This window comes from Gymnodraco acuticeps, unplaced genomic scaffold, assembly GCF_902827175.1.
Source record: "Gymnodraco acuticeps unplaced genomic scaffold, fGymAcu1.1, whole genome shotgun sequence".
Taxonomy (NCBI): Eukaryota; Metazoa; Chordata; class Actinopteri; order Perciformes; family Bathydraconidae; genus Gymnodraco; species Gymnodraco acuticeps.
Genome location: NW_022991155.1, coordinates 1 through 20,533, shown reverse-complemented (window position 1 = coordinate 20,533; position 20,533 = coordinate 1). Strand labels below are relative to the sequence as shown.

At 44.6% G+C, this 20,533-nt stretch overlaps 2 protein-coding genes across 2 annotated transcripts; both read left to right on the top strand.

Moving 5' to 3' along the window:
* Window positions 1–1,305: 1,305 nt before the first annotated feature.
* LOC117560632 (melanoma receptor tyrosine-protein kinase-like) lies at window positions 1,306–6,966 on the top strand (the record flags this gene model as incomplete). The annotated part of the gene is given in 2 exon segments (XM_034237565.1): window positions 1,306–1,396; window positions 1,745–6,966. Coding segments are annotated over 2 exon segments (348 nt in total), but the record flags the coding sequence as incomplete, so codon positions are not given.
* A 2,312-nt stretch (window positions 6,967–9,278) lies between these two features.
* eci2 (enoyl-CoA delta isomerase 2) lies at window positions 9,279–20,321 on the top strand (the record flags this gene model as incomplete). Its single annotated transcript, XM_034237564.1, is given in 10 exon segments — window positions 9,279–9,458; window positions 10,177–10,238; window positions 10,328–10,431; window positions 12,056–12,154; window positions 12,382–12,573; window positions 12,731–12,800; window positions 12,874–12,976; window positions 13,058–13,178; window positions 17,260–17,349; window positions 20,178–20,321. Coding segments are annotated over 10 exon segments (1,041 nt in total), but the record flags the coding sequence as incomplete, so codon positions are not given.
* Window positions 20,322–20,533: the final 212 nt, after the last annotated feature.

The following is a 20,533-nucleotide window of genomic DNA, read 5'->3' as shown; positions in this document are numbered from 1 at the left end:
ACCCAAACGTCCCCGTTTTCCGGGCAGAGTCCCGAAGATGTTCCCGTTTTTTAATGTGCTTAAAAAAAATAGAGCGACAGAGTAACAGTGTTGTGCCTTTTGTAGCGTGAGCGTATTTCTTCTACAACTTCTTCTTCTACCTCTACTTCTTCTTCTACCTCTACTTCTACCTCTACTTCTTCTTCTACCTTTACTTCTTCTTCTACAACTTCTTCTTCTACCTCTACTTCTTCTTCTACAACTTCTTCTTCTACCTCTACTTTTTCTTCTACCTCTACTTCTTCTTCTACCTCTACTTCTTCTTCTACCTCTACTTCTTCTACCTCTACTTCTTCTTCTACCTCTACTTCTTCTTCTACCTCTACTTCTTCTTCTACAACTTCTTCTTCTACGTCTACTTCTTCTTCTACCTCTACTTCTTCTTCTACAACTTCTTCTTCTACCTCTACTTCTTCTTCTACAACTTCTTCTTCTACCTCTACTTCTTCTTCTACAACTTCTTCTTCTACAACTTCTTGTTCTACCTCTTCTTCTTCTTCTTCTTCTTCTTCTAATTCAATGTACCTGCCCGTGAAATATAGTAGTAAATATAGTAGTGTCAACTAAATCCATAGTATTACAACAAAAGTGCTTTAAACGAGGTAAGTTACGAATGTATGTTCTCCATTGCTAAGTGTGGGATTGAATATTAAATGAGTTTAGATGTATTGTCCGCAGGGGGAATTCATGTTCACAGCTCTGTGGAAACAAGATGACATCAACAAAAGATAAGACAGACATCTACAGAAAGCACCACACGTGATGGTTACCTGTTATTATTGAGGGCTGCCTGTAGGGATCAGGCTTTTGCCAAAGAGCCCTTTCACTAGAATAATATGTTATTATATAAACCGTATCGGTGCAATGAGCAACATCTAGTGACGGATTGTGGAACATTGATCTGATTGTTCTCATGGCAGTTAGACTCTAGAGACAAACCAGGGGACTTCATGTTTAATCTGCGTCTCTCCATTTGGTGAAGTGTTTGATCCAATATTACATTTGGTTTATATATTAGTCTCGGTGTGTCAATTTATTACATTGCCAGTATTTTTCGTTGTTGTGAGAAAAAAAATCGCCCCCTCTGATTTTTTAACAGCCCCCTCAGTCATTTCATCCTGGAGCTGGGCCTGACACACACACACACACAAACACAAACACACTCACACACACACTCACACACACACACACTCACACACACACACACACACACACACACACACACACACACACACACTCTAATGGATGTTTCCTTCTTCCTATCAGAACGGACGCCCGGTGAGAGAGAACAGCATCGCTCTGCGTTACATCATCGACCCAACGACCAATCAGGAGAGAGAAGACTTCCCTGGACACGGTACACACCTGAGGACTAAAGACAATGTTTATTTATTAAGCAATGCACATTAATAAACAAAGAGCCCTTACAAAATCTGAGAAAATAGTCAAAAGTATGATGAAGAAATTTAAATGATGAAATAAACAAACACATGAAATGTTGTTGATGTGCGATGCCTTGTTTACATGCTGCTGTGTTGAAGACATCAATAAAGTCAATCAAATCTAAACAAAAAACCATTAGCCTAATCACGTACAATGTGTTGTAGCGCTAGCCAATAGGAGAGTGAGTGTTACATAGTGATGTCACCATGTTCTGGAAGTAAACAAAGTTGATAAACACCTGTATATTTCCCTTGTGTTTCAGAGTACATGAACCAGGTTTTGAACCCGAACTACGAGGACCTGAGTCGGGGTTGTGTGGAACTGAAGCCCTTCTCTCCTGTTTCCGGGGGACCAGAATACCTGAACACCGCCCAGAACTCTCTGCCTCTGACGACCAATGACAGCCTCGATAATCCAGACTATCAGGCTGACTTCCTGCCGCCAAACGCCCACTTCCTGCCGGCCACGGAGAACCTGGAATACCTGGGGGCGTCACTAAACAAAGCTAACGTACGCTAACGGTTAGCAACGCTTCAAACTGTGGAGATTTGAGGCAGCTTGAGAGTATTTAATTTAACCGTTTCTCATTGAGTTTCCCAGGAACTAAATCCCAGAATTGGACGTTATTGGACATTACGTTACGTTATTGGACGTTACTGGACATTATGTTACGTTATTGGACGTTACTGGACATTATGTTACGTTATTGGACGTTACTGGACATTACGTTACGTTATTGGACGTTATTGGACACTACGTTACGTTATTGGACGTTACTGGACATTACGTTACGTTATTGGACATTACTGGACATTATGTTACGTTATTGGACGTTACTGGACATTACGTTACGTTATTGGACGTTACTGGACATTACGTTACATTATTGGACGTTACTGGACATTATGTTACATTATTGGACGTTACTGGACATTATGTTACATTATTGGACGTTACTGGACATTATGTTACATTATTGGACGTTACTGGACATTATGTTACATTATTGGACGTTACTGGACATTACGTTACGTTATTGGACGTTACTGGACATTACGTTACGTTATTGGACGTTACTGTTGTGCACCGTCAAAAGTGTTAGTCAGTCATGTTTCATGTTTATGTTGTATTGTTTTTCACTTCCTGTTTTGTTTTTGTCACGTCTCATTTCAGGTCCCTTGACTCCCTTTCCTCATGTGTTCTCCCTTTCCTCATGTGTTCTCCCGCCCTCATGTGTTCTCCCGCCCTCATCAGTGTCAGCCCCGCCCCTGATTGTGTTCACCTGTGTCTTGTTGTTGAGTGTTTAAATTCCCCAGTCTCCAGTGTCAGCTCGTCTTGTCTTGTCCTCATGCCAGTACTCTGCTCGTCGTCGATTGGTTCTTTTGTCAAACCTACGTTATGCTTCTGGAACTTATTGAAAGTTTAATTCCTCACGTTGTGAGCGATATTTTGTTGTATCTTTTTGGACCCTTTTTTGTCACCTCGTAAGAGTGTTTTTCTTTTGTATATATTTTGTGGAAGAAATAAAGTATATTAATTATACTTTACAGTACCTCTGGCTCGCGGGTCGTGCATTTGAGTCCTTACCTTTGAGTATCCAAGTTCGTAACAGAACGAACTGACCACAATGGACTCAGCCGACCCAAAAGCTCTTCACGCCGCCCTGTCAGCCCAAGGCGCGAGGATTTTTCATCACGAGGAACAGCTGGGATTAATCAGCCAAGGAGTGCAGGCACTGGTAGGAAACCAGGCCGAACTCCAAGTTTCCGTCTCTGCACAGATACGACAGCTGACGGATCAGATGCAACAGTTCATCACTCACCTTCAGACTGCTCCGCCGATGACGTCAGTCACAGCTGACCGCCTGCATGTCGCGGATCCTGTTGACGCTGTCAATCCAAGCCAGGCTGTGTCTTCCTCACTACGGCTGGCTCTCCCGGAGAGGTTTTCCGGTGATTCCATCAATTGCAGAGCTTTCCTGGTGCAGTGCGACCTGCATTTCCAACACAACCCAGGGGCTTTTTCATCAGACCATGGTAAAGTGTCGTTCATTGTGTCCCATTTAACGGGAAGAGCTGCAGCCTGGGCTACTGCAGAATGGTCCAGAGACACGGAACTATGTTACTCATTACCCGACTTCACAGACACTATGAGTCGTATTTTTGACCATTCATCACCTGCAACAGAAGCCAGCCGAAAACTACTCCAGATGCGGCAGCATAAGCGCCAGGTGGTGGATTATGCTATCGAGTTTCGCACGGCAGCAGCGGACAGCGGGTGGAATATTCCGGCTCTTCGCGACGCTTTTCTGACTGGATTATCAGATCCAATCAATGACCAGCTGGCTCCCCTGGAGGTACCCCGGGACCTGGAGTCTCTCATCGCCGTTTCCATCCGGATCGACAACCGTCTTCGGGAAAGAGAGAGAGAACGTCGACGCAGCCGTGACGGACATCCCAGTTTCCAGGTCTTTTCTCCACGAGCCTTTCCACCAGAGGAGGTTTTCCAGCCAGCGGATTCGGTCCGTTGGAGGACAGCACCTCCGCCTGATGCAGATAAACCCATGCAGTTGGGAAGGACCAGGCTTTCCATGGAGGAGAGACAGCGCCGACTACGAGAAGGGTGTTGTTTCTACTGTGGCCAGCCGGGTCACCAACTCGCGTCATGTCCGGGAAAAGAGCAAGCTTACCAGCCAAGAGGAGGGCGCTGGTGAGCAAGTTTCCCACAGACTTTCCTCCTCGACCAGTTACCAAGGTAAACATTTGTATTAATGATCAGGTCATTGCCCAAGGAGTGCTAATAGACTCAGGAGCGGACGAAAGTCTTATGGATTGGGGCATAGTCAAACAGCTTGGTATAAAGACTGTTCCTCTATCTTCCCCCATTAACGCCAGTGCTTTAGACGGACGTTTGTTGTTTACAGTCACCCACTGCACAGAACCTATCCAGATCACTGTAAATAATGACCACACTGAAGTTATGCAGTTTCACATTTTTGAATCTGCTCAGCATCCGATTATTTTGGGTTTTCCGTGGTTAAAAATCCACAACCCACACATTGACTGGCACTCAGGACAAATTAAGGAGTGGGGAGAGGATTGCATTAACAGGTGTAAACATTCACGCTCTGTTAAGGCACCAACAGACCCTAGTAGGATCGTCATAGATCACCCAGACTATCCTGACCTACAGAAAGTACCGTTATGTTATCACGATCTAAAGGAAGCCTTTAACAAATCAAAAGCCATGTCGCTACCTCCTCACAGACCTTTTGATTGCCCCATTAATCTCTTACCGGGGGCTCCCATTCCCAAGGGAAGACTGTATTCGATCTCAAGGCCAGAGAGAGCGGCAATGGACGACTACATTTCCTCTTCTCTTAAATCAGGGATTATCCGTCCTTCATCTTCCCCAGCTGGAGCGGGGTTTTTCTTCGTAGGAAAGAAGGACGGTTCTCTGAGACCTTGCATAGACTACAGCCCTCTTAATGACATTACGGTGAAAAACCGCTATCCTCTGCCACTCATGTCCTCTGCTTTCGAGCTACTTCAGACTGCCAAGATTTTTACCAAGCTGGACTTAAGAAATGCATATCACTTGGTTAGAACAAGGGAAGGGGATGAGTGGAAAACAGGGTTTAACACTCAGAGCGGTCACTATGAATACCTTGTGATGCCTTTTGGACTGTGTAATGCACCGGCTGTGTTTCAGGGTTTTGTGAATGAGGTTTTGCGGGAATTTTTGAATGTTTCTGTGTTTGTGTACCTTGATGACATTTTGATTTTCTCACCAGACTCTAAGTCCCATGTTCACCATGTCCGTCAGGTTCTGCAGAAACTACTCGAAAATCAATTGTATGTCAAGGCAGAGAAGTGTGAGTTCCACGTAGAAAAGGTGGCCTTTCTAGGGTCGTGCATTTCAGTCCTTACCTTTGAGTATCCAAGTTCGTAACAGTTACTGGACATTATTGGACGTTACTGGACATTATGTTACGTTATTGGACGTTACTGGACATTATGTTACGTTATTGGACGTTACTGGACATTACGTTACGTTATTGGACGTTACTGGACATTACGTTACGTTATTGGACGTTACTGGACATTACGTTAAGTTACTGGACGTTATTGGATATTATGCTAAGTTATTGGACGTTACTGGACATTACGTTAAGGTATTGGACGTTACTGGACGTTATTGGACATTATCTTAAGTTATTGGACATTACGTTAAGGTATTGGACATTATTGGACGTTATTGGACATTATGTTACGTTATTGGACGTTACTGGACATTACGTTACGTTATTGGACGTTACTGGACATTACGTTATGTTATTGGACGTTACTGGACGTTATTGGACACTATGTTACGTTATTGGACATTATGTTACGTTATTGGACGTTATTGGATGTTATTGGACATTATGTTATGTTATTGGACATTATGTTACGTTATTGGATGTTATTGGACATTATGTTACGTTATTGGACGTTAAGTTATTGGACATTACGTTATGTTATTGGACGTTACTGGACGTTATTGGACGTTATTGGACATTATGTTACGTTATTGGACGTTATTGGACGTTACGTGGCATTACGTTACGTTATTGGCGCCATTAAAAGCTCTTCAGTGTCACCAGAAGAGAGATTAGTTAGAGATTTTACTCGGTCCATATTGGTCTCTTTGGGAGTGAAGAGGACAACATATAAGAGACGCATTGAAGCCCTACATACTTCTTCCTTTCTGCCGTCCCTCGGACACGATCTGACTCAAACCGATGAAAAGGTGCAGATAGGATTTAAGACGACAGCAGCAGGAATCAATTCAGAAGTCTACCTTTAATTAGCTTTTAGCAATTAAGAGAAAACACTGATCTGAGGTGGAATCAATGTTCCTGTAATCACTCTTCAGGCGCAGCAGCACCCCCTGCTGGTGGAGAGGAGGATCTATTGCACGTCTGTCCGTCCTGGGAGAGGACTGTGGGTTTTCTCTGGAAGTTTTTCCTTGTACGATGTGAGGGTCTAAGGACAGAGGGTCTAAGGACAGAGGGTCTAAGGACAGAGGGTCTAAGGACAGAGGGTGTCGTTTTTCTCATACTGATATTCTGAACAATCTGTGTTGTATTTGCTGTAAAGTGTCTCTACTGTAGGCTATTTTTATTATATGTACAGCACTTTGGCTCCACCAAACATCGCTTATAAATGTGCTATATAAATACAACTTGATTTGATTTAGATACTCTAGTTATTATGTAAAAGCGCTCTAATAAAAAATGTAATGCATCATTATGTCCTTTCTATTGTGAATTTGTGCTAATTTTGTATTATATTTGATTCTTATTGTATCTTTTAAATATGTGTAACTCGTGTAATGCTTGACCACACTGCTGTGACAAAACAATTATCCACATTTAAAGAATTTTAAGAAATGTGCTAAATAAAACTTGATCTGCATCAACAGAGTTTTTTAACACACTGAATGATTACAGATGTGTTTTAGTACATTATCTGTTTGTACGCTACTGGATGATTTATAGGTGGAAACACTTCATGTAAGGTTTGCAAACGGCTGTAAAGTCAGGCTGTTTGACACCAAATGATTACATTTTAGTGTAAAAAGAAAGCATGTGTGTTTTATACAGAAGAGGGGAGGATTTTTAGATTCGAGCAGAAGTGAATTATTGTTTTATTTTAGAGAAAAAAGTCACAAATCTGAGAGAACGTTGAGATTTTCACCATAAAGTCAGAAATAAATGCTTCTCAGATTTCTGAATTTAATATCAGAATTTCAAATCGTATCGCATCTAAAAACAAAATGTCCCTAATCCTCTTCCGTAGCTCCCTTCTTTGAACTGTTAGCTGATATTTGATTCCATGAAATCCTGAAAATGATATCCTTTTGTTTACGTCGGCCGTCTCAGCTTTGAACCCCTCACAGATCCGTCCTCTCGCCTCCTGCACAGGTTTGAATCCACTACTCTGTGAGCGTGTGTACCCTGATGGACTGATACACTCTGTAATCATAAACGTCATTTAGCGTCCAAACGTTGAGATGTTCCCACAGGAGATTCCCCGTTGAATCCCACCTTCTGTAAAGACTTGAAACACCTTGAGTTAAGCTTTGTTTTCATGTGTACTAACTAGTCCAAAATCTTAATATTCTGCGCACTAATTCAAACTGCTTTGTCGCTGCTGGTGGTGCAAATGTACAGAAGCTGAGGAGCGGTTAATGATGATACTTCAGGTTCAGGTATAAACCTCTAATGTGCACATGGTTAAAGATGACTTTAGACTTCTTGTCAAGTGCGTAAACAATAAATGGAAATATATGGTGGCCAACACGTGCAAACACTCAAAATATGCAAATATAAAACGCTGCAAGAAGCTCAGGACGTGTTTTGATGTTAAAAGCATTATTTTTGGGGCTTTTTAGCGCGTTAGCACCCGTAGAAACACACCACTTTTGCCCTGTTTGCCCTAAACCCTGACTACTACGACAAAAACATAATAATTACATTAAAAACAGAGATATTATTGGGTCGTTCAGCACATTTGGGCATAAAGATACACGTCTAAATGCTTAGGGAAGATGATCATTACCTGTAAATAATAGTGTGTGATATTAGAGAAGTCAAAATGATCATGAGGTCTGATTTAAGATCTTATTTTAGGGTAAAATGAAACAAAAAGCGAGTTAATGTTGATAATATGAGCCTTAAATATGAATTATTAACCGCCTCTGCTCTCAGCTTCATCTAAAGACACTGAGGACTCACGATGAATGTCTGTAAATCTTGTTTTGTAGCATTTTGTTGTTAAATGTGAATTTTGATGTAAAATATCGTTGTTGTTTTACAGGGTACGACTTAGACCACGGCTTTGGTGGAAAAACATTAAAAATGGTTGTTTCTGTTGAATTGTTCATTGATCTTCATAATTCATATTATACAAGAAAACCTGGTATTTATTGGTTACATTTGATTATTAAATGTGGTTTTTACAACTTAATACACCATTAGAGTTAACATAGACCAAGCTGCCTCACTTTAAACATTGAATATATTCACTAATGTGGTAATTCATGTAGAATCATAGGCAAAATGGGTATTTTGAGCTGTTTTAAACTATATTAGGTTACAAACAAGGCCGGGTTGTGAATATTTATCTTATAAATGTGTTTACAACTGTTTAAAACATCAAATCAGGAGAATAACTACCTGAAAATAATCACAATATGTGTCATATTTAGCTCTAATGTGCTAGAACAAGCTAATTAGTCATTTTAATTTGGTAAAAACCAACTTATTAATCAGTTAAATACACCAAGACAGCTTGCTATGTTAAGTTTGAGTTAAATCAACAATTGTAATACTTTTTACTTTATTTAAAGGGCTTTCATTTAGCTGTTTCTACCACCAACAAAAAAAGTCAATGGGGAAAATGTATTTATGGAGCCAATCAAATTATATATAGGGGTTAAAAAAGATCAATTTTCTCCAGTTTTGTACTTTAGGTGGATTGTTTACGTCTAAATGAATTCAAATATTACCCTATCATTATTTTTACGTTGTTATTTTGCGGGTCAAAAAGTCAAAAAGAACAATAAAAGGCACTAAAAGATCCAGCTGGCTTTCTAGCAATGTGTTCTCAACGCTGATTGGCCAGGCACAGCTACAGAGGCGGGACTTGCTCGTAAAGCGTGTGCTCCAATTGGTTCATTTGTTTTCGTAGCCTTCTTTCATTGGACACATGCGCTTTACTTGAGCCAATAATTGAGCAGAAGACGAGAAAGTGGGCGGGGCCAGCGGTGTAAACACTACCTAACGGTTAGCTTCATGGTGGCTACGCTAATAAGCTAGTTAACTCTTCCCTTCCTCCTCACGTCCGAACGTTGGACCCCTTTTTCCGGCTTCAAATGGCCGGCGTCGCCCTGAAGCTGTCCGCTCCTCTGCGCTTTGTGAAGCTAAGAAGGTGAGGATTACAATGAGCTAAATGACGATGTTGTTTTCTGAGAGTTTGAAGCATTAATGCTAACATCTAGAGGTCAAAGTAATGTATGAAACTTTAGGAAGAGTGAAGCTATTAGTTAGTTAGCTTAGCTTAGTTAGCAATGAGAGAAAGGCATCATAAATGTGTTTTTTAAATATGTTTGTTATTTGACCTGTTAGCTTAGCCGGTGCTAACAGTGTAGCAACAGTCAGAATGAGTGGTGTGACTGAAGGAGGTAAATCTGGAGCAAAGTTCACACCTAGCAGCTAACTGTAGCTGCTTGACTTTAGCTGTCAAAGCCGTCAAAGCTGTACATGCTAAAAAACATGATCCTTAATGACTTAAACTGTTACCCTCTCTCAACTTGGCTCTCCTTGTGAGTTTTAACACTTGTTTAATCTACTATTACTGGCTGCTACTCCATCCATTACTGCAACACGAATCTGTATGTACATAAGGTGTGGTGAGCCCCACACAGTGAGACATACACATCATTTGAGATCAAATGTACTTTGGGTGGAGGTATGGGAATAATAAGATGTATATCTACTAGCTGGTAATATCCATATATGTGCTGTACAACAACAGCACCCTCTAGTGGTAGCTCCAGCACTAGACAGATCAGTGCATCCTGACATGCTGACACACATGATGAATCCTTTCTGAGAGCTGTTCTGTAAACATGTTCCCGTGTCTCCAGCTTGAGCAGATTCTCCTCCGTTCCCAGCCTGAGGGTCCACACCGCGGGGTCTGCGACCATGGGTGACCTTCACCATATGTGCATCATTGTATTCAGTATTACTGATAGTCTAGTGCTCATAATTAATGTGTGTGTGCGTGTGTGTGTGTAGGTGCGACGGTGGAGCAGTTTGAGCAGGCGAAGAACAAGATGTCGACGCTGAAAAACGACCCGGGAAACGAAGCCAAGCTGAAAATCTACGCTCTGTTCAAACAGGTGAAGATACATACTCTATTATAGTGTTTAGCTCCTCTCCTGGGACATGTCTCCTCTCCTGGGACATGTCTCCTCTCCTGGGACATGTCTCCTCTCCTGGGACATGTCTCCTCTCCTGGGACATGTCTCCTCTCCTGGGACATGTCTCCTCTCCTGGGACATGTCTCCTCTCCTCTCTCCTGGGACATGTCTCCTCTCCTCTCCTGGGACATGTCTCCTCTCCTCTCCTGCGACATGTCTCCTCTCCTCTCCTGGGACATGTCTCCTCTCCTGTGACATCTCTCCTCTCCTGGGACATGTCTCCTCTCCTCTCCTGGGACATGTCTCCTCTCCTGCGACATGTCTCCTCTCCTCTCCTGGGACATGTCTCCTCTCCTGTGACATCTCTCCTCTCCTGGGACATGTCTCCTCTCCTCTCTCCTGGGACATGTCTCCTCTCCTCTCCTGTGACATGTCTCCTCTCCTCTCCTGGGACATGTCTCCTCTCCTGTGACATGTCTCCTCTCCTCTCTCCTGGGACATGTCTCCTCTCCTCTCCTGTGACATGTCTCCTCTCCTCTCCTGTGACATGTCTCCTCTCCTCTCCTGGGACATGTCTCCTCTCCTATGACATGTCTCCTCTCCTCTCTCCTGGGACATGTCTCCTCTCCTGGGACATGTCTCCTCTGCTGGGACATGTCTCCTCTCCTGTGACATGTCTCCTCCTCTCTCCTGGGACATGTCTCCTCTCTCCTGGGACATGTCTCCTCTCTCCTGGGACATGTCTCCTCTCCTGGGACATGTCTCCTCTCCTGGGACATGTCTCCTCTCCTGGGACATGTCTCCTATGCTGGGACATGTCTCCTCTGCTGTGACATGTCTCCTCTCCTCTCTCCTGGGACATGTCTCCTCTCCTGGGACATGTCTCCTCTGCTGGGACATGTCTCCTCTCCTGTGACATGTCTCCTCCTCTCTCCTGGGACATGTCTCCTCTCTCCTGGGACATGTCTCCTCTCCTGGGACATGTCTCCTCTCCTGGGACATGTCTCCTCTCCTGGGACATGTCTCCTCTCCTGGGACATGTCTCCTCTCCTGGGACATGTCTCCTCTCCTGGGACATGTCTCCTCTCCTGGGACATGTCTCCTCTCCTGGGACATGTCTCCTCTGCTGGGACATGTCTCCTCTGCTGTGACATGTCTCCTCTGCTGTGACATTTCTCCTCTCCTCTCTCCTGGGACATGTCTCCTCTCCTGGGACATGTCTCCTCTGCTGGGACATGTCTCCTCTGCTGGGACATGTCTCCTCTGCTGGGACATGTCTCCTCTCCTGGGACATGTCTCCTCTCCTGGGACATGTCTCCTCTCCTGGGACATGTCTCCATGCTCTAATGTTCAAAAAGCTCTTTATTGTTCTCATACTATCTGTGCTGCAGCACCTCTTTTCAGCCTCTGTCTGAAACCAGAGCCCAGTCTGCTCTGATTGGTCAACCAGCTTTAGAGATGTCCCGCCTCTTAGTCTATCACAATGTGTTGGAGCACGAGCCAATAGGAGCCGAGTGTTCCTTAGTGATGTCAGCAACATGCTCGTTCTCATGCTAAAGGCTTCTCTGTGTTTCTCCGTGTGGCTCCATATCGCCCCCTACAGGCCTCTCAGGGTCCCTGCAACACTGCCAAACCCGGCATGCTGGATTTTGTCGGCAAGGTGAAATGGGACGCGTGGAATTCTCTGGGCTCCATTTCTCAGGTACGCTTTCACCTGTTATCAATTCAATAGCTTTATTAGCATGACCATAGTTACACACAGTATTGCTAAAGCTCTGTGTAGTTGCAACATCTATACACAAATAAAACACAGATTCATTTAATTCATTATCAGGGAATATCACCGTCAGGTCTCGGTGTTCAGGTTCCTGCAATTAGATGAAATAAAATAAATGATAAAATGTCCTTTTTTTAAACTCCGTCCCTCAGGATGAAGCCAGGCAGCAGTACTGCGACTTCATTGGCTCTCTGGTGGCGGCAGAAGGCGGGACTTCCGCCTCATTGGCTGCAGAGCCTGCTGGAGGCGGAGCTACGTACGAGACGCTATTGGTCACAACGGAGGATAAAATCACCACCATCAAACTGAACCGTCCAGCCAAGAAGAACGCCATCACGACAGAGGTAACACACACTCACACACACACACTCACACTCACTCACACACACTCACTCACTCACACACTCACTCACACACTCACTCACTCACTCACTCACACACTCACACACTCACTCACTCACTCACTCTCTTCTCCTCTGATAAATGTCTCTTTTCATTCAGATGTACAACGACATCATCGCCGCTCTGGATCAGGCAGCTAAAGACGACTCTGTCATCACTGTAATCACAGGTACACACACACACACACACACACACACACACACACACACACACGTATTTCTCTCACACTGTGTTCCCTGCAGGAGCTGGAGATTTCTACTGCAGTGGAAACGATCTCTCTAACTTCACAAAGATCCCGGAGGGGGGTTTGCAGGAAATGGCCCAAAAAGGAGGAGACCTGCTCAGGTGAGAATATACATATTTATATTTGTGTATATATTTATGAATGAAATAGTGGTAACCAGTTCTTCTTCTGTGGTGTTTCAGGAGCTTCGTGAAGGCGTACATCGACTTCCCGAAGCCCCTCGTTGCCGTCGTTAACGGACCAGCTGTCGGTATCTCTGTCACCTTGATGGGACTGTTTGATCTGGTCTACGCCACTGACAGGGTACACACACACACACACACACACAGACACTAGGGGTGTAACGGTACACGTACCCGTACCGAAATTATTCGGTACGGGCACTTCGGTTCGGTACGGGTGTGTACCGAAGTGTACCGAACGAATATAACGTTAAACGTAAAAAAATTAGAACGTGAACAACTTTTTGGAAGTAATCTCAGGTGCTGCGGGCGCAGCATTCAGAGTCATTTGCTCACATTGGGTTCAACGCGTCATAGAGCGAGCAAGTAATTTCATTGGACGAGAGAGACATGCTATGAGAGCTGGTCACAGGGATGCGTTCAAATTTAGTCAGTAATTTGAGGAACTCTCAAAATGGCGAACGCAGGGAAAGTGGAGCTCGAAAATCCTCCACCAACATTAAAGTCTCCGGTTTGGGAACATTATGGTTTTGCAGTTGCATACAACGATGACGGACAAAGACAGGTGGACCGAACTAAAGCTGTTTGTCGGCATTGTTCGACACACATTGGTTACGCGGCCGGCAATACAACAAACATGCACACGCATCTGAAAAGACATCACCCGAACGTAAATATTACCGGTATCAAACGAAAAATGACTGAAGTGCAAACTCAACTCCCACTATCATTTAAGCCTCCACCACTCGTAAAAAGTTCCGACCGAGCCACAGCTATCACAAACGCCATAGGTGTTTTCATAGCAGCGGACATGCGACCATATTCCGTTGTGGAGAATATGGGTTCAAACACATGTTGAGAGTGGTCGAGCCTCGTTACCAGGTTCCCTCTCGTCCGCACTTCAGCCAGGAAGTGATACCAGCACTTTACAATAAAGTAAAAACAACAGTTGTCCACGACCTATCCAAGGCATCTTCTATTGCTCTAACGACCGATGGGTGGACATCTCGGGCCACCGAGAGTTATTTAACTGTAACGGCGCACTACATTACACCCGACTGCAACTGGAACATGCAAAGCCACGTCCTGCAAACTCGCCCCCTTTACGAACAGCACACAAGCACAAATCTGGCAGAGGTACTGAAGGAGGTAGTGTCAGAATGGAAGTTGGAGAGGCCAGGTAACACAATTCCAGTCACAACAGATAACGCAAGAAACATTGTCAATGCAATCAGTGAAGCTGGACTGGGCCCCCAAATTGGATGCTTTGCTCACACAATTAATTTAGCTGCACAAAAAGCAACAGGAATCAACCAGGTGTCCAGGCTGCTAGGCAGAATCAGGAGTGTTGTGTCTTTCTTCCACCGTAGCACAACAGCTGCACATATATTGCAGTGCAAACAGGAGATGCTCAATGTGCCAAAACACAAACTCATCCATGATGTCCCCACTCGCTGGAACTCCAGTTATGACATGGTGGAGCGGTATCTTGAGCAGCAAGCTGCTGTTTACTCAGCATTGACAGAAAAGACCCTCAAGAAAAACAAAAACATGAATACATTGAGTGACCAGGATGTGAGAATGGCAGAGGAGGTAATTGAGGTCCTTAAACCCCTAAAAACGATCACAACACTGATGTGCACTGAAACAACTCCATCAGTTTCAATGATCCTGCCTCTCAAAACAATGCTGATTAAATCCATGGGACCAAATGAGAAGGACTGTCTAACTGTGAAGGAAGTCAAAGCTGCCATCAGAGGGAGCCTAAAGGACAGATACACTGACCCTGCTCTTCAGGACTTTCTTCATAAATGCACAGCTGTAGATCCAAGGTTCAAGGCCCTTTCTCATGTGGATAATGCCTGCCGTGAACACATCTACAACAGTCTCACCACAGAGATTGTGGCCATTGAAGAACAGGTATACAATTAATTAATTTCCTTATGCATAAATTCAATTTTTGCTTAATTTGAAACATGTTATAGCTGTTACAATGTGAATAGTACTCTCATGTAAAATATAACATTATTTCTGTCATTTAATTCTGCAGAGGGAGGCCACAGAGACAGCAGGAGCCATGTCATCCGCAGGGAGAGCAGACCCAGAGGAATCTGTAGAATCTTCCTCCTCCTCCTCCTCCTCCTCCCATCCTCCTCCTCCTCCTCCTCCTCCCATCAGGAAGTCAGCCATGGCAGAACTGTTTGGTGAGCTCTTCAACACTGAGGAGAGAAACAAGCCCACTTTGCAGCTGGTGAAGGGAGAGGTTACCTCATACATGGCAGCGGACAGCACTTCACTGGACTCCGACCCACTTGCATGGTGGAAGAACAATGAGGCCAAATATCCTCATGTTGCCATGTTGGCAAAGCGCTACCTGGCTGTATCTGCTACCTCTGTCCCTAGCGAGAGGGTGTTCTCCACAGCAGGAGACATTGTTAGTGCCAGCAGATCTGCCCTTTCAGCAAGCAATGTGGACAAGTTAATTTTTCTAAAAAAAAACCTGAAAATACAATGAGAAGCAATCTGCCGGCTAATGTCAATCTGCTGGCTGCTCAGGTCTGAGTACTAGTATTACGAACAGAGTACTACAGTACAGTTCAAGCACAGATTTCAGTTCATCGAAATGCTGCACTTTTATGTTCATTTTTGTTATATTTTTTATGTATTAGAGTTCACAGTTTAATAATAATAAAAAAATATATATATATATTTTATGTTTTGTGAGAATTTTTTCTGCTGTACCGAAAACGTACCGAACCGAACCGTGACCTAAAAACCGAGGTACGTACCGAACCGAAATGTTTGTGAACCGTTACACCCCTAACAGACACACACACAGACTCACACAGACTCACACACACACACGCACACATATACACACACACACACACACACACACACACAGACTCACACAGACACACACACACACACACACACACACACACACACACAGACACACACACAGACTCACACAGACTCACACACACACGCACACATATACACACACACACACACACACACAGACTCACACACACACGCACACATATACACACACACACACACACACACACACACAGACTCACACACACACGCACACATATACACACACACACACAGACTCACACACACAGACTCACACACACACTCACTCACACAGACTCACACACACACGCACACATACACACACACACACACACACTCACTCACTCACTCAGACACACACAGACTCATACACACACAGAGACACACACATACACAGACACACACACAGACACACACAGAGACACACAGACACACACACACACACACACACACACACACACACACACATACTCACATACATACTCAGACACACACACACAGAGACACAGACTCATACACACACGCACACTCACACACACACACACACACATACTCACATACATACTCAGACACACACACACACACACACACACACACACACACACACACACACACACACACACACACACACACACAGAGACACAGACTCATACACACACACTCACAGACTCACACACACACAGAGACACACACACACACACAGACACAGACACACACAGACTCACACACACACACATACACACACACACACATACTCACATACATACTCAGACACACACACACACACACACACACACACACACACACACACACACACACACACACACAGAGACACACACATACACAGACACACACACACACACACAGACTCACACACACACACAGACACACACACACACATACTCACATACATACTCAGACACACACAGACACACACACACACACACACACACACACAGAGACACACACACACACAGAGACACACACACACAGACACACACACACACACACACACACACAGACACACACACACACACAGACTCACACACACACACACACACACACACACACACACACACAGACTCACACACACACACACACACACACACACAGAGACACACACACACACAGAGACACACACACACACAGTTATCAGATTAATTGCATTTTTTGTGATATTTAAAGTAAATAAAATCCGATTGGTTGATCACAAGATATTTTCAAGCTTTAAAAAAATATTTCTTTCCAATTTTGGTCGTTTTAATAAAAATGTATTTTGTCGTTTTTATTTTTTATAAATGAACATCATTTTTCTAATAATGACTTTCTCTGTCCTTCAGGCGACCTTCCACACTCCCTTCAGTCAGCTGGGGCAGAGCGCTGAGGGGTGCTCCTCCTACACCTTCCCCAAGATCATGGGCATCGCCAAGGTACACACACACACACACACACACACACACACACACACCTGTTGCTTGCACAAAACAAGACATGGAAAGACGCTCCTTTAGGAAAAAAAGGTAGTCCGTTGACTTGTAAATAAACCGTCAGTGCTCCAGCTCTCCTCGTGTCTCTGAGTCCTGACTCCATCAAAGATCCAGCTCTCCTCGTGTCTCTCTGAGTCCTGACTCCATCAAAGATCCAGCTCTCCTCGTCTCTCTGAGTCCTGACTCCATCAGAGCTCCAGCTCTCCTCGTCTCTCTGAGTCCTGACTCAATCAGAGCTCCAGCTCTCCTCGTGTCTCTGAGTCCTGACTCCATCAGAGCTCCAGCTCTCCTCGTGTCTCTCTGAGTCCTGACTCCATCAGAGCTCCAGCTCTCCTCGTGTCTCTCTGAGTCCTGACTCCATCAGAGCTCCAGCTCTCCTCGTGTCTCTCTGAGTCCTGACTCCATCAAAGCTCCAGCTCTCCTCGTGTCTCTCTGAGTCCTGACTCCATCAGAGCTCCAGCTCTCCTCGTGTCTCTCTGAGTCCTGACTCCATCAAAGCTCCAGCTCTCCTCGTGTCTCTCTGAGTCCTGACTCCATCAAAGCTCCAGCTCTCCTCGTGTCTCTGAGTCCTGACTCCATCAGAGCTCCAGCTCTCCTCGTGTCTCTGAGTCCTGACTCCATCAAAGCTCCAGCTCTCCTCGTGTCTCTGAGTCCTGACTCCATCAGAGCTCCAGCTCTCCTCGTCTCTCTGAGTCCTGACTCCATCAAAGCTCCAGCTCTCCTCGTGTCTCTGAGTCCTGACTCCATCAGAGCTCCAGCTCTCCTCGTGTCTCTGAGTCCTGACTCCATCAGAGCTCCAGCTCTCCTCGTCTCTCTGAGTCCTGACTCCATCAGAGCTCCAGCTCTCCTCGTGTCTCTCTGAGTCCTGACTCCATCAGAGCTCCAGCTCTCCTCGTCTCTCTGAGTCCTGACTCCATCAAAGCTCCAGCTCTCCTCGTGTCTCTCTGAGTCCTGACTCCATCAGAGCTCCAGCTCTCCTCGTCTCTCTGAGTCCTGACTCCATCAGAGCTCCAGCTCTCCTCGTGTCTCTCTGAGTCCTGACTCCATCAGAGCTCCAGCTCTCCTCGTGTCTCTCTGAGTCCTGACTCCATCAGAGCTCCAGCTCTCCTCGTGTCTCTCTGAGTCCTGTCTCCATCAGAGCTCCAGCTCTCCTCGTGTCTCTCTGAGTCCTGACTCCATCAGAGCTCCAGCTCTCCTCGTGTCTCTGAGTCCTGACTCCATCAGAGCTCCAGCTCTCCTCGTCTCTCTGAGTCCTGACTCCATCAGAGCTCCAGCTCTCCTCGTGTCTCTCTGAGTCCTGACTCCATCAGAGCTCCAGCTCTCCTTGTGTCTCTCTGAGTCCTGACTCCATCAAAGCTCCAGCTCTCCTCGTCTCTCTGAGTCCTGACTCCATCAGAGCTCCAGCTCTCCTCGTGTCTCTCTGAGTCCTGACTCCATCAAAGCTCCAGCTCTCCTCGTGTCTCTCTGAGTCCTGACTCCATCAAAGCTCCAGCTCTCCTCGTCTCTCTGAGTCCTGACTCCATCAGAGCTCCAGCTCTCCTCGTGTCTCTGAGTCCTGACTCCATCAGAGCTCCAGCTCTCCTCGTGTCTCTGAGTCCTGACTCCATCAAAGCTCCAGCTCTCCTCGTCTCTCTGAGTCCTGACTCCATCAGAGCTCCAGCTCTCCTCGTGTCTCTCTCTGAGTCCTGACTCCATCAGAGCTCCAGCTCTCCTCGTGTCTCTGAGTCCTGACTCCATCAGAGCTCCAGCTCTCCTTGTGTCTCTGAGTCCTGACTCCATCAGAGCTCCAGCTCTCCTCGTCTCTCTGAGTCCTGACTCCATCAAAGCTCCAGCTCTCCTTGTGTCTCTGAGTCCTGACTCCATCAGAGCTCCAGCTCTCCTCGTCTCTCTGAGTCCTGACTCCATCAGAGCTCCAGCTCTCCTCTTGTCTCTCTGAGTCCTGACTCCATCAGAGCTCCAGCTCTCCTCGTGTCTCTCTGAGTCCTGACTCTCCATTGCTGCAGAAGTTTCCCTTACAGTTTTAACTTGATAGTAAACTGGTAATCAGCTGGTATTAACATGGTAAGAGACTGGTAATAATTAGTGAACTGATATTAAGGTGTTAATTAAGTGGTATTGCTGATATTAAGGTGTTAATTAAGTGGTATTGCTGATATTAAGGTGTTAATAAAGTGGTATTGATGATATTAAGGTGTTAATTAAGTGGTATTGCTGATATTAAGGTGTTAATAAAGTGGTATTGCTGATATTAAGGTGTTAATTAAGTGGTATTGCTGATATTAAGGTGTTAATTAAGTGGTATTGCTGATATTAAGGTGTTAATTAAGTGGTATTGCTGATATTAAGGTGTTAATTAAGTGGTATTGCTGATATTAAGGTGTTAATAAAGTGGTATTGCTGATATTAAGGTGTTAATAAAGTGGTATTGATGATATTAAGGTGTTAATTAAGTGGTATTGCTGATATTAAGGTGTTAATAAAGTGGTATTGCTGATATTAAGGTGTTAATTAAGTGGTATTGCTGATATTAAGGTGTTAATTAAGTGGTATTGCTGATATTAAGGTGTTAATTAAGTGGTATTGCTGATATTAAGGTGTTAATTAAGTGGTATTGCTGATATTAAGGTGTTAATAAAGTGGTATTGCTGATATTAAGGTGTTAATAAAGTGGTATTGATGATATTAAGGTGTTAATAAAGTGGTATTGCTGATATTAAGGTGTTAATAAAGTGGTATTGATGATGCATTAAAGATGTAATGATCCCCTGCAGGCCAGTGAGATGCTGCTGTTCAACAAGAAGCTCTCAGCGGAGCAGGCGTGTGAGCTCGGACTCGTCTCTGAGGTTTTCCCCGACAGCAGCTTCCAGACGGAGGTTTGGAGCAGACTGAAGAAATACGCCCAGCTGCCCCCCAATGTAAACACACACACACACACACGACATCAATGTATACATATCCCCACTCTCACACACACACACACACACACACACACACACAACATCAATGTATACATATCCCCACTCTCACACTCTCACACACACACACACAACATCAATGTATATTTAGATTTCTCTACATTTTTGCGATTAGTTTGAACCTTTTTTTAAATATGAAACTTTACATATAA